Source organism: Heterodontus francisci, chromosome 22 (genome assembly GCF_036365525.1).
Source record: "Heterodontus francisci isolate sHetFra1 chromosome 22, sHetFra1.hap1, whole genome shotgun sequence".
NCBI lineage: Eukaryota > Metazoa > Chordata > Chondrichthyes > Heterodontiformes > Heterodontidae > Heterodontus > Heterodontus francisci.
This window is the reverse complement of record NC_090392.1, coordinates 79868149-79889370: the sequence shown is the minus strand read 5'-3', so window position 1 is coordinate 79889370 and position 21222 is coordinate 79868149. Positions and strand designations below refer to the sequence as shown.

At 50.0% G+C, this 21222-nt stretch overlaps 1 protein-coding gene across 4 annotated transcripts in view; it reads right to left on the bottom strand.

Moving 5' to 3' along the window:
• The window catches only part of nectin1b (nectin cell adhesion molecule 1b), a 468850-nt gene that overhangs the window by 45578 nt on the left and 402050 nt on the right, over positions 1 to 21222 (bottom strand). For 2 of the 4 annotated variants that reach the window (XM_068054136.1, XM_068054138.1), the window contains exon 8: positions 6932 to 7042. The exons of the other annotated variants lie outside the window; for them this stretch is intronic. In XM_068054136.1, the coding sequence (XP_067910237.1) occupies positions 6932 to 7042 (111 nt within the window). The remainder of the gene's footprint in view (positions 1 to 6931; positions 7043 to 21222) is intronic. 4 annotated transcript variants of the gene reach the window in all.

Sequence of the window (21222 nt, the reverse complement as noted above, 5' to 3'; positions counted from 1 at the left end):
GTCAATGTGTGTGGAACTGTACCCCGGTGAGAGTCAATGAGTGTGGAACTGTACCTCAGTGAGAGTCAGTGTGTGTGGAACTGTACCCCAGTGAGAGTCAATGTGTGTGGAACTGTAACCCAGTGAGAGTCAGTGCGTGTGGAATTGTATCCCAGTGAGAGTCAGTGCGTGTGGAACTGTACCCCAGTGAGAGTCAGTGTGTGTGGAACTGTATCCCAGTGAGAGTCAGTGTGTGTGGAACTGTACCCTAGTGAGAGTCAGTGTGTGTGGAACTGTACCCCAGTGAGAGTCAGTGCGTGTGGAACTGTATCCCAGTGAGAGTCAGTGTGTGTGGAACTGTACCCCAGTGAGAGGCAGTGCGTGTGGAACTGAACCCCAGTGAGTGTCAGTGTGTGTGGAACTGTATCCCAGTGAGAGTCAGTGTGTGTGGAACTGTACCCCAGTGAGAGTCAGTGTGTGTGGAACTGTACCCCAGTGAGAGTCAGTGCGTGTGGAACTGTATCCCAGTGAGTGTCAGTGTTTGTGGAACTGTACCCCAGTGAGAGTCAGTGTGTGTGGAACTGTACCCCAGTGAGAGTCAGTGCATGTGGAACTGTACCCCAGTGAGAGTCAGTGTGTGTGGAACTGTACCCCAGTGAGAGTCAGTGCGTGTGGAACTGTACCCCAGTGAGAGTCAGTGTGTGTGGAACTGTACCCCAGTGAGAGTCAGTGCATGTGAAACTGTACCCCGGTGAGAGTCAGTGTGTGTGGAACTGTACCCCAGTGAGAGTCAATGTGTGTGGAACTGTATCCCAGTGAGAGTCAGTGTGTGTGGAACTGTATCCCAGTGAGAGTCAGTGTGTGTGGAACTGTACCCCGGTGAGAGTCAATGTGTGTGGAACTGTACCCCGGTGAGAGTCAATGTGTGTGGAACTGTACCCCAGTGAGAGTCAGTGCATGTGAAACTGTACCCCGGTGAGAGTCAGTGTGTGTGGAACTGTACCCCAGTGAGAGTCAGTGTGTGTGGAACTGTATCCCAGTGAGAGTCAGTGTGTGTGGAACTGTACCCCAGTGAGAGTCAATGTGTGTGGAACTGTACCCCAGTGAGAGTCAGTGTGTGTGGAACTGTATCCCAGTGAGAGTCAGTGTGTGTGGAACTGTACCCCGGTGAGAGTCAATGTGTGTGGAACTGTACCCCGGTGAGAGTCAATGTGTGTGGAACTGTACCCCAGTGAGAGTCAGTGCGTGTGAAACTGTACCCCGGTGAGAGTCAGTGTGTGTGGAACTGTACCCCAGTGAGAGTCAGTGTGTGTGGAACTGTATCCCAGTGAGAGTCAGTGTGTGAGGAACTGTACCCCAGTGAGAGTCAATGTGTGTGGAACTGTACCCCAGTGAGAGTCAGTGCGTGTGGAACTGTACCCCAGTGAGAGTCAGTGTGTGTGGAACTGTACCCCAGTGAGAGTCAGTGTGTGTGGAACTGTACCCCAGTGAGAGTCAGTGTGTGTGGAACTGTATCCCAGTGAGAGTCAATGTGTGTGGAACTGTACCCCAGTGAGAGTCAGTGCGTGTGGAACTGTACCCCAGTGAGAGTCAGTGCGTGTGGAACTGTATCCCGGTGAGAGTCAGTGTGTGTGGAACTGTACCCCAGTGAGAGTCAGTGTGTGTGGAACTGTATCCCAGTGAGAGTCAGTGTGTGTGGAACTGTATCCCAGTGAGAGTCAGTGTGTGTGGAACTGTACCCCAGTGAGAGTCAGTGTGTGTGGAACTGTACCCCAGTGAGAGTCAGTGTGTGTGGAACTGTACCCCAGTGAGAGTCAGTGTGTGTGGAACTGTACCCCAGTGAGAGTCAGTGTGTGTGGAACTGTATCCCAGTGAGAGTCAGTGTGTGTGGAACTGTATCCCAGTGAGAGTCAGTGTGTGTGGAACTGTACCCCAGTGAGAGTCAGTGTGTGTGGAACTGTATCCCAGTGAGAGTCAGTGTGTGTGGAACTGTACCCCAGTGAGAGTCAGTGTGTGTGGAACTGTACCCCAGTGAGAGTCAGTGTGTGTGGAACTGTACCCCAGTGAGAGTCAGTGTGTGTGGAACTGTATCCCAGTGAGAGTCAGTGTGTGTGGAACTGTATCCCAGTGAGAGTCAGTGTGTGTGGAACTGTACCCCAGTGAGAGTCAGTGTGTGTGGAACTGTATCCCAGTGAGAGTCAGTGTGTGTGGAACTGTACCCCAGTGAGAGTCAGTGTGTGTGGAACTGTATCCCAGTGAGAGTCAGTGTGTGTGGAACTGTATCCCAGTGATAGTCAGTGTGTGTGGAACTGTACCCCAGTGAGAGTCAGTGCGTGTGGAACTGTATCCCAGTGAGAGTCAGTGTGTGTGGAACTGTACCCCAGTGAGAGTCAGTGTGTGTGGAACTGTACCCCAGTGACAGTCAGTGTGTGTGGAACTGTATCCCAGTGAGAGTCAGTGCGTGTGGAACTGTATCCCAGTGAGAGTCAGTGTGTGTGGAACTGTACCCCAGAACACCCGGATATGGTAGCTGGGATGGATTGTGATAAAATTAAAGACCAGTGCCTTTCGAATGCTCCGGCTGTAAGTGTAGCTCACCCAGTAAATACTGCCGGAGCTGAGCTTGGCTTGACACGTTACTGCATTTCCCAGTGCTGAGCTTACAACATATACCCAACATTATTGCTAGTACGTGAAGCACTTTGGAACATCTTGAGAGAGGGGATAAGGAACTACGTAAACACAAGTCTTTCATTCTTTGAACATCGCCTGAATTTCAAAATCCACAAATTCACTTTAATCTCCAATCTCACTCTCTTACACTTTACAAGTCATGCTATGGTCGCTTTCTGCTTCTGTTACTCCGACGCTCTAATTATTTCATCCTGCACACTCCTCCTCATGCCTATTTCTTCATCGTACTGGAATCAAGAATCATCATTCCATCTCCACTTCTAAGTCATTGTTTCCCAGGACCTCAAAACTGGACTCGTCCCCTCCTCGGTCTCCCCGCCCTCCTGCAATCTACAAGGGTTTGAAACCTAAGCTTGGCATCAACTAATCCCTACCACCTGACTGACTTCATCTTCTTTCCTAGTCTTTGCAACCCTGGTGGTGTCTTGCACTGTCAGCCTGATCCATTGTCCAGAATCTACACTGGCTCCCGAATGGCAACATCTCATTTTTAAAATTCTCACCCTGGTTTTCAAATCCCCTCCATGGCCTCACCCCTCCCTATCTCTGTAATCTCCTTCAGCTCCCCAATCCTCTGAGGTATCTGCGCTCCTCCAATTCTGGACTCTTGACCATCCCCGATTTTCATCGCTCCACCATGGGCGGCCGTGTCTTCAGCTGCCTGGGAACTAAGGTCTGGAATTCCCTCCCTAAATCTTTCCGCCTCTCTCCTTCTTTCAGACGCTCTTTAAAACCTTCCTCTTTAACCAAGCTTTTGGTCCCCTGTCCTAATAGTTTCGTATGTGGCTCAGTGTCAAATTCTGTTTGATATCACTCCTGTGAAGCACCCTGGGACATTTTACTATGTATAAGGCACGATATAAATGCAAGTTGCTGTTATTTGTATCTTGTATTGTGCAGCTGCCTGAGACCCATTGAGGTGGGAATATTGAGGAGGGGACATTGAGGAGAGGATACTAAGGAGGGAATAGTGAGGAGGGGGAGGTGAGGTGGGGACATTGAGGAAGGGACACTGAGGAGGGGACAGTGAGGAGGGGATAGTGAGGAGGGGATAGTGAGGTGGGAAGTTGAGGTGGGAAGTTGAGGTGGGGACATTGAGGGGACGACATTGAGGAGGGGACATTGAGGAGGGGATAGTGAAGTGGGATGCTGAGGTGGGGACGTTGAGGAGGGGACATTGAGAAAGGGACATTGAGGAGGGGACAGTGAGGTGGGGATGTTGAGGTGGGGATGTTGAGGTGGGGACGTTGAGGTGGGGACGTTGAGGTGGGGACAGTGAGGAGTGGACAGTGAGGTGGGGATAGTGAGGTGGGGATAGTGAGGTGGGGATAGTGAGGTGGGGACGTTGAGGTGGGGACATTGAGGAGGGGACATTGAGGAGGGGACAGTGAGGAGGGGATAGTGAGGAGGGGATAGTGAGGAGGGGATAGTGAGGAGGGGATAGTGAGGAGGGGATAGTGAGGAAGGCACATTGAGGTGGGGACATTGAAGAGGGGACATTGAGGAGTGGATAGTGAGGTGGGAATAGTGAGGAGGGGATTGTGAGGAAGGGATAGTGAGGTGGGGATAGTGAGGTGGGGATAGTGAGGTGGGGATAGTGAGGCGGGATTGTTGAGGTGGGGATAGTGAGGAAAGGACATTGAGGTGGGGATAGTGAGGTGGGATTGTTGAGGTGGGGATAGTGAGGAGGGGATATTGAGGTGGGGATATTGAGGTGGGGACATTGAGGTGGGGATAGTGAGGAGGGGATAGTGAGGAGGGGATACTAAGGAGGGGATAATGAGGAGGGGATAATGAGGAGGGGATAATGAGGAGGGGGAGGTGAGGTGGGGACATTGAGGAGGGGACAGTGAGGAGGGGACATTATGGAGAGGATAGTGAGGAGGGGACATTGAGGTGGGGACATTGAGGAGGGGACATTGAGGTGGGGATAGTGAAGAGGGGACATTGAGGAGAGGATACTAAGGAGGGGATAATGAGGAGGGGATAATGAGGAGGGGGAGGTGAGGTGGGGACATTGAGGAGGGGACAGTGAGGAGGGGACATTATGGAGAGGATAGTGAGGAGGGGACATTGAGGTGGGGACATTGAGGAGGGGACATTGAGGTGGGGATATTGAGGAGGGGTCATTGAGGTGCTGACATTGAGGAGGGGACATTGAGGTGGGGATAGTGAGGTGCTGACATTGAGGAGGGGATATTGAGGAGGTAACATTGAGGTGGGGATAGTGAGGTGGGGGCAAGAGCTGTCTCCTATTGTATAGCTGTCTACTTGAGTAGTTCGCTTTGGGACAGGCTGGGTTAGGCCATGTTTTGAGTGGATGTCCATTGCTCATCTACATTGATTCCTTGTTTCACCTGTACCTAAGAAACAGGTTTTTAAAGTGGGGGGTTTGCTTTTGCCTGTGTCCAATATGTGGTCTGAGAGACGATGTGCTTTCAGAGAACAGCTTCCGCTTGTAACCAGGTCCTGACTCCTGCCCTGGATCCAGTCCCGCTGGGTCTACCTGACCCCCGAACCCAAGTGACCATTAGTCAAGTGGCAGTCGGACATTGAGAGTGGGCAGAATATTTGACCCTGTGGGTGTTGTGACAGAGCCCGATCTGGTCCTCACCAGAAGTAGACACTGGGGCACAGGTAGGAGCTGGCAATGTAACATCACTTTGTGACAAAACCCTCCTAACAATCTCATTAACTGTGGCTGCTGTTCAGGTCGTGTTTGCATCAGTGAAATGTAAACAATAATTAGCGTTAGGGACTTGATGTCAGAGGAGTGTCTGTGTTATCAGGACAGCTCCAGGGTGTGAAAGTTTTTTTTAGAGAGATCTTGGTCCAGCCTAATCCCCATGTGCAGACCAGAGAGATCAGAGTAACAGAGAGAGAGAGACAGAGAGTGTGATAGAGAGAAAGCAAGAGATAGAGAGTGACAGAGAGAGAGAGAGAGATAGAGAGAAAGCAAGAGGTAGAGAGTGACAGAGAGAAAGAGAGACAGAGTGAGATAGAGTGAGATAGAGAGAAAGCAAGAGACAGAGAGTGTCAGAAAGAGAGAGAAACAGAGAGTGAGATAGAGAGGAAGCAAGAGATAGAGAGTGACAGAGAGAGAGAGAGAGACAGAGAGTGTGATAGAGAGAAAGCAAGAGATACAGAGTGACAGAGAGAGAGAGAGACAGAGAGTGAGATAGAGAGAAAGCAAGAGATAGAGTGACAGACAGGGAGAGAGACAGAGAGTGAGACAGAGAGAAAGCAAGAGATAGAGAGTGACAGAGAGAAAGCAAGAGATCGAGAGTGACAGAGAGAAAGAGAGACAGAGAGTGAGATAGAGAGTGAGATAGAGAGAAAGCAAGAGATAGAGAGTGACAGAGAGAGAGACGAGAGTGAGATAGAGAGAAAGCAAGAGATAGAGAGTGACAGAGAGAGAGAGAGAGAGACAGACAGAGAGTGAGATAGAGAATGAGATAGAGAGTGAGTGAGAGAGAGAGAGACAGAGAGAAAGTGAAAGTGACAGAGAGAGGGAGAATGAGACAGATTGAGACAGATTGAAAGATGAGAGAAACATGGCAGGAAACACAGTGACATAGAACGAGAAACAGGCAGAGAGATAATCAGAGATAGAGAAACAGAGAGAGGGAGGAACAGTGAGAAAGAGAGAGGGAGGAAAACAGAGAAAGAGACCGCGAGAGAGTGAGAGAACAACAGAGTGAAAGAGAGAGAAAGTTTGAGAAATACAGAATCAAAGAAAGAGCAAAAGAGAAAGTGAAAGTGTGACAGAGAGAGAAACATAAAGAGAGAAAAAACAAAAAAGACTGAGAGATAGAGAAGGAGAGAGGGAGAGACAGAACACAGCAGAAGGAGAGACACAGAGAATAGGAAGAGTGAGAGGACAGGAGAGACAGAATGTGATAGACAGAGAGAGAGAGAGAGAGAGAGAGACTGAGTGAAAGAAAATGATAAATGGCATGAACAGCAGCCCCTGAGAATGATGTGAGGTCAATGCTAGTCAGGAATTTATCATTTGCAGGGGAGAGTGCAGGTTTGCCATGATTGATCTGATTTATGGTGATGTGGTGAAGGCCTGAATGTGAATGATCACCGACAGTGGCACTCAGATAGTCCTGGGTATAATCAGACAGCAAGGCGGTGTTGCAGCAAGTGCAAGTGGCCATGGGTTGTTTGTAATTTTGCAATGGTTCAAAGCCCACCCTATATGGAGGCTGGGAAATGGTAAATGATAGATGTTAGTGAGCAGTGGGGGTCTCACCGATTTCTCTGAGTAAGGAGATGATTCTGGAGCGGCCATGTCGTAATACTGGGTCTGGAGTGGCATCTTCTGCACATCCTCTTCCTCTTTAGTGCTGTCCAGATGCACCACCTGCAGATAATGAGTGCCATGTTAGGAGAGAGAGAGAGAAAACTAACAGCATATCAGTGAGTGAGGGCAGGAGGGTGGGGGAGGGGGCAGCTCTTCAACATCACAGTGACAGCATCAACACTGAATTCAGTCCTGTTCTGATCTGTCCTACTGCAACAAGAGCAGCACAGCATGGTCACATATGTCCCTCTCCCACTGAGTGTGTGCCTTTGTGTAGATGTGGGCGTGTCTGTGCATCTCATACATGTGCCTCACGTGTTGGTGTTCAGACTGAGGTCCAATGTGCTCGGTGGATTTATGAGGATGCTGTAGCTGGTTCTTGTCTCCTACTGTCTCTCAGTCCCTGATGTAACCGGCAGCTCCAATTTGCTCTTCACATGCTGCTCGGGCTCTACATCACTTGGAAAGATAAACTGATGTTACCAGAGTGCTTCTTTTTTTTTTGTAAAATATGTTTTAAGGATTTATAGTTGAATTATGGACACGGATTCATCTGGAATCTTGAAGAGATGCTGAACTTTGTGTTTTTTAAAAAGAAGTCACCAGAAGATTCCTGGATTTGGCTTGTAAACAAGTCTTACTGGAAGGCACCTGTCTGTCGATAATCACCCAGTTGGGGTTGTTTTTGACTTGGAGAGATGTTTACAAAGAAGTGACAGGTCAAGATTTATAGAGGTCAGGAGGCTTGACTTCTGGAATGTTTTTAGTTTCAATTTGAATTGTCGCAACAGACAGTTGGTTTTTGCGCACCAAAGAAGACCCAGCTCATCTCTCTCTCTTGAATAGAAATCCTGCAGACAGTGTGTCAGTTTCCTGTTTCCAATTGTATTTGAAGAAACTCTGCGTATCGAATGTAAGGGAACTGAAACCTTAGTTGCCACATTTCTGCTGTAAGACCTATTTGAAGCCTCTGTAGCTGTATTTCTTGGAAAGCCTACCCAAACTGATCTTCAACATCGCCTGGAAAGAACTGTTCTAAGAAGATCCCAGTGAAAGCCGCATTTGGGGTCCAAACCCAAAACATCTTTCCATACCGTTTTTTTCTTCAAGTATAAGCAAGTATTCCACCTAAGTGTTTTTTTCTGTTTTCTTTGCAACAGCACTATAAACAAAAATCCCTTTTATTTTTCTGGTTAACCGGGGTATGCATGCCTGTCTGTGTGTGAGGGGCTAAGATAAATAAGGGGCTTTAATATTTAAATTTGTGTGTGTATGTTTTACTTCATTATTAGTTAAGTCTTGTTTTATAATAAACTGACAATTTTATTGTTTATTAAAGAAACCTGGTTGGTGTGTTTTATTCTGGGATAAAGAGAATCTATGATTGACCGTATCGGTAAGTGGGAAAATTTTAATATATGTTGTGACCCAAGTGGAACGAGAATAAACAGTGCACTCCTCCCACCTCGGTCGTAACACTGGGAAGAAGGGTGTGTGTGAGAGGGAGTTAATGCAGAATTGTGAGTGTTTCTCTCGCAGTAACACTTCAACCTCTGACCTGGCGTTGGTGCCACAGGACAGAAGGATGATTGTATGTGTGTATGTGAGCACTGAGGCAGCTCGCTGTGTCCACCTCCCTTTCACAAGATCGAAACTGCAAATAAATCCGACATCAAATGGCACATGAGCAGCTCAGTAACTCCAGTAGGCACTGTTATCAGCATCTGTGTCCCAGGTTAGGAATCAGACAGCAGTCTCGCATCCCATTGCTATTCAATGACTCAAGCTAGAAAATCTGAGAGAGTGTGTGTGTGTGTGTGTTGGTGTGTGTTTGTGTTGGGGTGTTTGTGTTGGTGTGTGTGTGTTGGTGTGTGAGTGTGTGTTGGTGTGTGAGTGTGTGTTGGTGTGTGTGTGTGTTGGTGTGTGTGTGTGTTGGTGTGTGTTTGTGTTGGGGTGTTTGTGTTGGTGTGTGAGTGTTGGTGTGTGAGTGTGTGTTGGTGTGTGTGTGTGTGTTGGTGTGTGTGTGGGTGTGTGTTTGTGTGGGGGGGTGTTTGTGTTGGTGTGTGTGTGTGTTGGTGTGTGTGTGTTGGTGTGTGTGTGTTGGTGTGTGAGTGTGTGTTGGTGTGTGTGTTTGTGTTGGTGTTTGTGTTGGTGTGTGTGTTTGTGTTGGTGTGTGTGTGTGTTGGTGTGTGTTTGTGTTGGGGTGTTTGTGTTGGTGTGTGTGTGTGTTGGTGTGTGTTTGTGTTGGGGTGTTTGTGTTGGGGTGTTTGTGTTGGGGTGTTTGTGTTGGTGTGTGTGTGTTGGGGTGTTTGTGTTGGGGTGTTTGTGTTGGTGTGTGTGTGTGTTGGTGTGTGTTTGTGTTGGTGTGTGTGTTTGTGTTGGTGTGTGTGTGTGTTGGTGTGTGTTTGTGTTGGGGTGTTTGTGTTGGGGTGTTTGTGTTGGTGTGTGTGTGTGTTGGTGTGTGTGTGTTGGTGTGTGAGTGTGTGTTGGTGTTGATGTGTGTGTGTGCGTGGGTGTGTGTGTGTGCGTGGGTGTGTGTGCGTGGGTGTGTTGACTGTGGACAGCATTATGCTCGGCTGTGAGACCTCCACCCTCATTGTTGAATATGCTGCTGATCTGCTGACCTCATTGCCTAGTCTCACAACAACAACAACTTACATTTATAGAGCACTTTACTTTGGCAAAATGGTACAATGTGCTTCAGAGGAGTGTAATTTTAAGAAATGGATATTGAGACAAAGAAGGTATTATAAGTGGCAACCAGAAACCTGGTCAAAGAGACGGGTTATATTGAGGGCCTTAAAGGAGAGAGAGGCTGAGAGCTTTAGAGAGGGAATTCTAGAGCTCAGGCCCAGGCACAGCTCCAATAGTGAAGCAAAGGGAAAGGGCGATATGTAAAAACAAAGTTGGAGGATTACCGAGTTTGGGGATATTGGAAGGTTACAGAGATAGGCAGTGCCAACGACATGGAGGGATTCAAACATAAGGAAGGGAATTTCAAACTTGAAATGAAGGAGGACCAGAGGCCAATATAGGTCAGCCAGGATTGGAGGGTATATTGAAGGAATGGGACTTGGTGTGGGATAGGATACAGGCAGAGAAGTTATGGATGAATTAAAAAGTTTATGGAAACTGGGAGATGGGAGGTCCACCCAGAGAGCATTGGAACAGTCCAGTCCGCAGGTCACAAAGGGATAGATGAGGGTTTTAGCAGCAGAGAGGCTAAACTGGGGCCGAGACAGGTGATGTTAATGTGGTGGAAGTGGGCGGTCTTGGTGATGGAGACGATTGCGGATTGGAAACGAAGTTCAGGGTCAGATAAGATGCTGAAGTTGCAAACGATCGGGTTTAACTTGAGAGGGGCTGGAATCGGCATCTTGGGAACGGAGTTTGTGGTGGGGACTGAAGACAATACTTCAATCTTCCCGAGTTTTAACAGGAGGAAGTTGTGGCTCATTCAGGATTGGACATTGGACAAGCAGTTTCACAACACGGAAGCAGTGTGGGCGGGGTGGGGGGGGGTGCGGGGATGGGTGTCGAGGGAGATTTGGAGAAGTGCAGGTGGATTTCAATGTACATGTGGAAGGGGATATATTCTTGGGGGTGGGGTGTGGCTCTCGGATTGGGGGTTTAGTTTGGGGGCAGAAAGAGATGCAATTATAGCATATTCTCTGGCAACAGTTGGATGGTTAAGAGTGAAGCCAGGCAAGGACAGTCTCACTGAGCTGGACAATGGAAGACAGGAATGAAGAAGGTTGCAGTCGACTGTGTTAAAGGCTGCAGAGAGGTTGAGGAGAACGTTATCAGATAACATACCACAGGTACAATCACATCGAGTATATCACTGTGGCTGTGATTAAGGCTGTATTAATGCTTGTCAGGAGCAGAAACCTGACTGAAGTGGTTCAAACATGGAGTTGCGGGAGAGATAATTACAGTTTCAGGAGGCGCCAACATGTTCAAGGACTTGGGAGAGGAAAGGGAGGTTGGAGATGGGCCAGTAGTTTGTGAGGACAGTGTGATCAAGGGTGTTGTTTTGAGGAGGAGTTGATAATGGCGGTTTTGAAAGGAGAGGATGGTGGGATGGATGTGAGGTGAGAGCAATGGACAATATGTAGAGGGTTGGTGGTGCTGTCAGGAGAGGGCAGGAAGGGAACATAACAGGTCTGACACTCCGCCACTGTGGCTGTGCCAATAATTCACCATTTACAGTTGACTGGTTTTCTGCAACATGCCTAAAAGATCTCGTTCAACCTTTGGCGAGAAAACCCTGAGACCAGTGGATGCTCACAGTTTCTACAAAGATTTATGCCGACCTCTTATCAATGTTACAGCTGCTAAAGCCATGTTTGTGATAATCCGAGCTCTGACTCTCACACGATTTATCCATCATTACAAACAAACCATTAAAAAATACCAATCGGCTGAACCAGAAATGGATTTCCAGATATGTAAAGACTGCCCTTTGCCCAACAGTAGCAGAAATGCATCATATTAGACTGGGGAAACTGATCACTAACTGAAAAATGAAATATTCACTTCTTCAATTAATATTGTGCAGAGAAAGCAAACTGATTCTCTGGCCGGGAGTTGATCTGTGAGCATTCTGACCTATTGAAATGGCCTGGATGATATAAATTACCATAACGCTGCCCAGATATTGAAATACCACAACAGCATCGAAGTTATGACATTACTATATCAGTAGCTAGTTAATACAGCACCAAACTAGTAACTAACTATCACAATACCACACACATTCCCAGTTAGAGTACCAGATAACAGTCATTTACCAAAGACATTACAGTGCCATCAGAACCCAACTATTACAGTGCCACATCAATACCCGATTGGTATAGTGCCAAGGGTTTACACTGTAAACACTGCTGTTATTGTCTTGTACATAAAGATCATCTGTTTTAATTTTATGTTGGCGAAGAGATAACTATTGGCCAGGACACCCAGGAGAACTCCTCTGCTCTTCTTCGAAATATTGCTATAGAATCAGTTATGTTCATTTGAGAAAGCAGATGGAGCCTTGGCTTAAATTCCCAACTGAAAGACGAATTCAACCATCTGACAATGCAGCACTCCCTCAGTACTGACCCTCCGACAGTGCAGCACTCCCTCACTACTGACCCTCCGACAGTGCAGCACTCCCTCACTACTGACCCTCCGACAGTGCAGCACTCCCTCACTACTGACCCTCTGACATTGCAGCACTCCCTCACTACTGACCCTCCGACAGTGCAGCACTCCCTCACTACTGACCCTCCGACAGTGCAGCACGCCCTCACTACTGACCCTCCGACAGTGCAGCACTCCCTCACTACTGACCCTCCGACATTGCAGCACTCCCTCACTACTGACCCTCCGACAGTGCAGCACTCCCTCACTACTGACCCTCCGACATTGCAGCACTCCCTCACTACTGACCCTCCGACATTGCAGCACTCCCTCACTACTGACCCTCCGACATTGCAGCAGTCCCTCACTACTGACCCTCCGACAGTGCAGCACTCCCTCACTACTGACCCTCCGACAGTGCAGCACGCCCTCACTACTGACCCTCCGACAGTGCAGCACTCCCTCACTACTGACCCTCGGACATTGCAGCACTCCCTCACTACTGACCCTCCGACATTGCAGCACTCCCTCACTACTGACCCTCCGACATTGCAGCACTCCCTCACTACTGACCCTCCGACAGTGCAGCACTCCCTCACTATTGACCCTCCGACAGTGCAGCACTCCCTCACTACTGACCCTCCGACAGTGCAGCACGCCCTCACTACTGACCCTCCGACAGTGCAGCACTCCCTCAGTACTGACCCTCCGACAGTGCAACACTCCCTCAGTACTGACCCTCCGACAGTGCAGCACTCCCTCAGTACTGACCCTCCGACAGTGCAGCACTCCCTCAGTACTGACCCTCCGACAGTGCAGCACTCCCTCAGTACTGACCCTCCGACAGAGACCCTCTAACAGTGCAGCGCTCCCTCAGCACCGACCCTCCGACAGTGCACCACTCCCTCAGTACTGACCCTCTGACAGAGACCCTCTAACAGTGCAGCGCTCCCTCAGCACTGACCCTCCGACAGTGCAGTACTCCCTCAGTACTGACCCTCCGACAGAGACCCTCTAACAGTGCAGCGCTCCCTCAGTACTGACCCTCCGACAGTCCAGCACTCCCTCAGTACTGACCCTCCGACAGTGCAGCACTACCTCAGTACTGACCCTCCGACAGTGCAGCACTACCTCAGTACTGACCCTCCGACAGAGACCCTCTAACAGTGCAGCGCTCCCTCAGTACTGACCCTCCGACAGTGCAGCACTCCCTCAGTACTGACCCTCCGACAGTGCAGCACTCCCTCAGTACTGACCCTCTGACAGAGACCCTCTAACAGTGCAGCGCTCCCTCAGCACTGACCCTCCGACAGTGCAGCACTCCCTCAGTACTGACCCTCCGACAGAGACCCTCTAACAGTGCAGCGCTCCCTCAGTACTGACCCTCCGACAGTGCAGCTCTCCCTCAGTACTGACCCTCCGACAGTGCAGCACGCCCTCAGTACTGACCCTCCGACAGTGCAGCTCTCCCTCAGTACTGACCTTCCGACAGTGCAGCACGCCCTCAGTACTGACCCTCTGACAGTGCAGCACGCCCTCAGTACTGACTCTCTGACAGTGCAGCACGCCCTCAGTACTGACTCTCTGACAGTGCAGCACTCCCTCAGTACTGACCCTCCGACAGTGCAGCACTCCCTCAGTACTGTAGCGGGAGTGTCAGCCTAGATTATTCATTAAATTTTGAGGAGTGGGATTTGAAGGTGGGAGTGATACACACTGGACCATGGACTCTGTAAGATTGTGGCCTGCTTTTAGTTGACAGGCAGCAGAGCTGTGTTGCTACGTCCAGTCCCATTGTGAGTGGGTAACTGCAGGGCCAGGGTACAAATTCCATCCTCAGCCCCTGGTATCTGGTAACTTGAACCACATCATGAAAGATGGCTATTTCTTCATTGTATTTGAGGAGGGCATTCTGCGTGTTACCATGGTAACAGCACTGGCCCTCTGTGTGCTCACTTTACTGACACCGTAAACTCATTTTTTATGGGCATGTTTGATTTTGACAGAAATAGCACCCAAGGGAAATCAAATGTTTTTCACAAAACAGATAACAACTCGTTTATAGCGTTTGAGATCAGAATTAATGATTTCTGGAGTGCGAGAGATCTGAGTCGATCGCTCTTTATTTTCTTTAATAAACTGTTCAGGGAGAGATCTGATTGGGTGTAAGCTCTGCAATGGTTCAGAGGACACATACACCACATGTTGTGGTACTCAGCCTCGACAATCGTAACGCCTCAGGTTTGATTCCTGGCTGTGCTGAGTCAGAATTGGGGCAGAGATTTTACTGACCTTATTCGCAGGGAGTGGTGGAACCCGCAATTCGGGATTCCCTGCACGCTGTGGAGCTTTAACTCCCCAGCTCGTCAATGCCTGGCTCCCTTCCCAGAGGCCCAGGCTGATAGACAACAGATCAGCACTTGGGGGGGGGGGGGGGGGTAATGGGGGCATGGGGGGAGATGGGGGGGGGGCCTCATTGTGTGGGGGTGGGGGGATCGGGCTTGGCAGGAGGAGGGGATCAGGGATGAGTGGGAGGAGGTGATCGGGGATGGGTGGGAGGAGGGGATCGGGGATGAGTGGGAGGAGGGGGATCAGGACGGGTGGGAGGAGGTGATCGGGATGAATGGGAGGAGGGGATCGGGAATGAGTGGGAGGAGGGGATTGGGGATGGGTGGGAGGAGGGGATCGGGGATGGGTGGGAGGAGGGGATTGGGGATGAGTGGGAGGAGGGGATCGGGGATGGGTGGGAGGAGGGGATCGGGGATGGGTGGGAGGAGGTGATCGGGGATGAGTGGGAGGAGGGGATCAGGGATGGGTGGGAGGAGGTGATCGAGGATGACTGGGGAAGGTGATGGGGAGGGGGGAGTAGGGGAGGCTCCTGAGGCAGACAGCCGGGTCCTGGATGTGGGTGTGAGGGTTCTCACCTCCTGAACCCATCGAGTTTTCACCATGAGAAAGCTGCTGGGTTCCTCCTGTGTGGTTCAGGGTGGTCACCCACCCACCTTCCAGCTTCAGTTAAAGCTGGGAATAGGCAGGTTGGAGGCCGGGTTTTGGGAAACAGATTTCTGAGACTTTAACAGCCCATCCGACCCAAACAACCCCTTTGTTTAAAGTTAAAATTCAGCCTTTGGAATTTTACAGCTCAGAGGGAGGCCATTCAGCCCATTGTGCCGGTGCTGGCGTTTGAAAGAGCTGTCCAATTTCGGCCCATACCCTAGCTCTCTCCCCATAACCCTGCAAATTAGTCCCTTCACCATGTGTCTAATTACCTACTGAACATTCCAATGGAGTCTGATTCCATCACCCTTTCAGGTACAGCCTTCCAGATCATAACAACACACTGTGTGAAATTCTTTCTCCTCATTTACACTCTAGTTCTTTTGCCAGTTATTTTAAATTTTAGATCTCTGGTTATGGTTTGCCAGAGGAAATAGTTTCCCCTACTCGCTCTATCAAAACCGCTCATAATTTTGAACAACTCTATTAGGTCTCCCCTTAACCTTCTTTGCTTTAAGGAGAACAATCCCAGCTTCTCTAATCTTCCCACATAACTGAAGTCCCTGATCCCTGGTGTTATCCTGGAAAATCTCCTCTGTACCCTCTCCAAGGCCTTGAAATCCTTCCTCAAGTCTGGTGCCCAGAATTGTATAGAATCCTCCACGGGAGACTGAACTAGTTGGCAGATTTTTATCTAGATTGGCAGCGGGGCAATGCCTGTTAGTTTTCATGTTCCTGGGCTAGGGAGAGTGGTGGGAGCAGTGGGGGAGAAAACACCAGCTCGAGGTCCCACTACTGAAGACTTTCCCATGTCCCTGTGGAATTTACGCTCAGACCTCCAGACTTGACTATTCCAAAGCACTCCTGCCTGGCTTCCCATCTTCTATCCTCCATAAATCCAAAACTCTGATTCCTGGATCCAAACTTGCATCCCCTTGTGTTCTGTGACTGACTTTGGCTCCCGGTCCAGCAATGCTAAATTCTCATCCTTGTTTTCAAATCCCTCCCTATCTCTGTAATCTCCTCCAGCCCCATAACCCTCTGGGATCACTGCGCTCCTCCAGTACTGACCCCTTGCACGTCACTGATTCCCATCGCTCCACCATTGGCGGCCGTGCCTTCAGCTGCCTGGACCCTAAGCTCTGGAATTCCCTCCCTAAACCTCTTCACCTCTCTCTCCTCCTTTAAGACGCTCCTTAAAACCGACCTCTTTGACAAAACTGTTGGTCACCTGCACTAATATCTCCCTATGTGGCTCAGTGTCAACTTCTGTTTGCTAACACCCTGTGAAGCGCTTTGGGACGTTTTACTCCATTAAAGGTGCGATATAAATGTAAGTTGTTATTGTTGTTACGGATGTCAAGAGAGGAGATGATTGGGCTTTGGTGCTCCCACAGGTGAATGGTCAAGAGGAATAGCCACTTGGGGAGATACCAAGCAACAATGAGTCAGGACCTGCAGGAGTGAAGAGGAATGAGGCCTTTGAAGTTTATGATCAAGTGGATGGAGTGGTCTCCAGTGGTTAAATCATTGATTTCAGGCCAGTGAATCTAATCAGTAGCTATTCTAATTGCCAACCTCTATTTTAAACAACATACTTAATAGTAATTTGCTACAATTGAGGCATGTAATTTAATTATGCATCAAGCAGCAATAAAAATGCTCACACGCCAGACTCCAAGCCTGGACATGAGCTTCTTTCTCTCTCTTTCCTGTGAGACCAAAACCTCTCCAAGGCTCCACTGCTCCTCCTTTCAAAAGATGATGCAACTGTATCGAGTTCAGCTCGCAGAAATTTCTCTCCGAAAATCCCACAACCCTTTATTACCCCATGTCTCAGTATCTGGGACAGTCACCGTATTACTGAAAAGCATCGAAACCAGGGAAATCTGCCATCAATAACGCAAATTAGCCACAGGCAAAGACATTAACCAGTTCAAATCTATTACCTAAAAATAAGTGACTCCAGATTGGCAGCTAGGGCAGCGAGCCCTTGTTGTGTATGGGGGTGTGGTGTGTGAGAGGACACAAACTGTTTGATCCCATGCTCAGAAGCTACTAAACCTGAACTCACCCGACTCCCTAATGCATTGGTTCATATTTCAACCCGTTTCTCCTCGATGCTCACAAACCCATGTCCCTGTCCCCAGTTGTGGATAATCTCAAACCACAGAACAGTTGCTTCATTTCACTTTGAAATGCAATAGGAATCTGAAAAATAGCCTCAATATGTGATTCTGCAGAACCTCCCTTTGGGTAGACTCCATTTTCCAACTTACCAGGCGGTTAATTGGATCGGTGGGCGGGGGGGGGGGGGGGGTGGTGTGCTCTGGAAGAACAACACTGTCTACTCGTCTAGCAATGCCTCAATTTTAAAACTTTCATCCTTGTTTTCAAATCCCTCCATGGCCTTCGCCCCTCCCTATCTCTGTAATCCCCTCCATGGCCTCGTCCCTCCCTAACTCTGTAATCTCCTCCATGGCCTCACCCCTCCCTATCTCTGTAATCCCCTCCATGGCCTCGCCCCTCCCTATCTCTGTAATCCCCTCCATGGCCTCGCCCCTCCCTATCTCTGTAATCTCCTCCATGGCCTCGCCCCTCCCTATCTCTGTAATCTCCTCCATGGCCTCGCCCCTCCCTATCTCTGTAATCTCCTCCATGGCCTCACCCCTCCCTATCTCTGTAATCTCCTCCATGGCCTCGCCCCTCCCTATCTCTGTAATCTCCTCCATGGCCTCACCCCTCCCTATCTCTGTAATCTCCACCAGTCCCACAAGCATCTGAGGGATCAGAGCTGCTATAATTTGGCCACTTGCACATCCCTGAATTTAATCGCTCCAACATTGGTGGTCGCACCTTCAGCTGCCGAGGCCTCTCGACCTCTGTCTGCTTCTTTCAGATGCTCCTTAAAACCTGCCTCTTGACCGAGCTTTTGGCCGTCTGCCCTAATATCTCCTAATGGGGCTCGGTGGCAGATTTTGTTTAGTAACACTCCAGCAAAGGGTCTTGGGCATTTTACTATGTTAAAGGGGATGCTATATAAATGCAAGGTGCTGTTATTGTTAAAATAGCAAGCAAGTATTGGCAAGCTACCTATCAAAGTCCAGCCTCGGAAACGGGAGTTAGGACCTGTTGGAACCTCCTCAGCCAATCCTGCAGTTCCCTGAAGTTGCTTTTGTAAGTGGGTTAAACATGCAGCATCTCTCCGATCAGACAAATTATTCAGTGTTTAGTTGCAAACCGTAAGGAACTTTTGGAAAAAGAAGACTTCCATGTCTCTAGCACCTTCATACCACCCGACATCCCAAAGCATTTTCCAGCCAATGAAGTACTTTTGAAGTGTAGTCACTGTTGCAATGTAGGAAATGCAGCAGCCAGTTTTTGCACAGCAAGCTCCCACTAACAGGAATGTGATAATGAGCAGATCATCTGTTTTTGTGATGTTAATTGAGGGCTAAATATCGGCCAGGACATGGGGGAGAACTCTCCTTCGAAATAGTGTCATGGGATTTTTTACATTTACTTGGGAGGGCAGACAGGGCCTCAATTAAACATCTCATCCGAAAGGCGGCATCTCTGACGGTGCAGCCCTCCCACAGTACTGCACTGGAGTATCAGCCTTAATTGGTTTGTGCTCCAGTCCATACTTTGCCAGTGAGAATGTGTTTCAGAGCCGAGGGGATAGTGAGCACAACTGAGAGCCACACTGGCACTGGGATGTAGAACGTTCACTGATAGAATCTTCAGCCCAGATCAATACAGTGGCTGTGTGATTTCCAACTACATTGAAATAACTACAGTGAAATAACAAGTTATTTTATCCACTATATGAGGCACAGTTTGTCTCTGTCAGACTCTGCGCTTGAGATGCACGGAGAAGCAAATGAAATAGCAACTTTGTCGAAAGGAGCATGTTTCCTTATTTACGACTCTTCCTCAAGCAAATCAATTATCCTGACACAGAGTTAAATGTTTCGCCTGGTCCCTGCAGAATTCGTCCTGTTGTTTAATGCCTCGAGCACACAAAGTGCTTCCCACCGCAAGCCCTCTGACAAAGGTCAAACGTTTGACCCCACTCCATCTTCCATTCGGTGCTGTCAGAGCTGGAAGAGTTTGCAGTTTCTCCTGTTCCAGCACAGGGACTGTGGGGACAGACCGACTGTCGGTGTCAGACAGTGAGATGCTGGACTGGATTTTACCAAGCCCACAATGTTGGGCTCCGTGGCGGGGGGGGGGGCCCGGAGGATGTTTCCGGCAGCGGTCCGCCAGGGAGGCCATTGCTGGGGGGGCCTGGCCTGATCCGTGGCGCCCCCTCCCCACCATTGAGCGAGGGATTTAAATATTTAAGTTACTGACATGCATAAATTTAAATCAACTTACCTGAAATCGTCCGGGCGTGCCGTGATCTTTGGCCGATTCGCCAGGGCCTTCAATTCCCCGTCTGGGGAAAGGGAGCGTGACACTGGTGGGGAGCGGGGAGGAGATCAGATATCCAGTGCGGGTGGTGGGGGACAAACGGGTTCAAATAAATGTCACGGGTGTAGGGGATGGTGGGAAGGGGCTAACTTTAAACTTTGTGCAGTCTGGGAGGGAAAGGTCAGATTTAAAAGGTGTTTAGGGGGAGGAAAGGGCAAATAGTTAATGTAATTGTTATTGGGGGGTGGGAAAGGGGCGTTAGAAATTTATTTAATAAATTTTGGGGGGGGGGTGGGTATCTTGAAAATTTTAAATATTCCGGCAGGACTAGCTGTCCATCGGGGGTCGGAACGTCGATGTCGCAGCCCCAACCCCGCACCGTCGATGTCGCAGCCCCAACCCCGCACCGTGTCAGCAATGAGCGCACGTATTGTAATTTCAATATGGAAAACAGGTGATCGGCCCAGCGTTACCTTCGCCAGCCAATTAGCAGCAGCCGACACGGGAAGGAGGCACGGCACAGGCAGCAGGGGGACTGACGAAAGGGCGGGCAGCAGGGGGACTGATTAAAGGGTGGGCAGCAGGGGGACTGATTAAAGGGCGGGCAGCAGGGAGACTGACTAAAGGGCGGGTGCAGGGCGACTGAGTAAAGGGCGGGTGAAGGGGGACTGATTAAAGGGCGGGTGAAGGGGGGACTGACTAAAGGGCAGTTGAAGGGGCACTGACTAAAGGGCGGGTGAAGGGGGACTGATTAAAGGGCGGGTGAAGGGGGACTGACTAAAGGGCGGGTGAAGGGGGACTGACTAAAGGGCGGGTGAAGGGGGACTGATTAAAGGGCGGGTGAAGGGGGACTGACTAAAGGGTGGGTGAAGGAGGACTGACTAAAGGGCGGGTGAAGGGGGACTGACTAAAGGGTGGGTGAAGGGGGACTGACTAAAGGGCGGGTGAAGGGGGACTGACTAAAGGGCGGGCAGCAGGGGGACTGACTAAAGGGCGGGTGAAGGGTGACTGATGAAAGGGCGGGCAGCAGGGGGACTGATTAAAGGGCGGGCAGCAGGGGGACTGACTAAAGGACGGGCAGCAGGGGGACTGATTAAAGGGCGGGTGAAGGGGGACTGATTAAAGGGCAGGTGAAGGGGGACTGATTAAAGGGCGGGTGAAGGGGGACTGACTAAAGGGCGGGTGCAGGGGGACTGGCTATAGGGCGGGCAGCAGGGGGACTGATTAAAGGGCGGGTGAAAGGGGACTGACTAAAGGACGGGTGAAGGGGGACTGACTAAAGGACGGGCAGCAGGGGGACTGATTAAAGGGCGGGTGAAGGGGAACTGACTAAAGGGTGGGCAGCAGGGGGACTGATTAAAGGGCGGGCAGCAGGGGGACTGATTAAAGGGCGGGTGGAGGGGGACTGACTCAAGGACGGGTGAAGGGGGACTGACTAAAGGGCGGGCAGCAGGGGGACTGACTAAAGGACGGGCAGCAGGGGGACTGACTAAAGGACGGGCAGCAGGGGGACTGACTAAAGGGCGGGTGAAAGGGGACTGACTAAAGGACGGGTGAAGGGGGACTGATTAAAGGGTGGGCAGCAGGGGGACTGACTAAAGGGCGGGCAGCAGGGGGACTGATTAAAGGGCTGGTGAAGGGGGACTGACTAAAGGGTGGGTAGCAGGGGGACTGATTAAAGGGCGGGCAGCACGGGGACT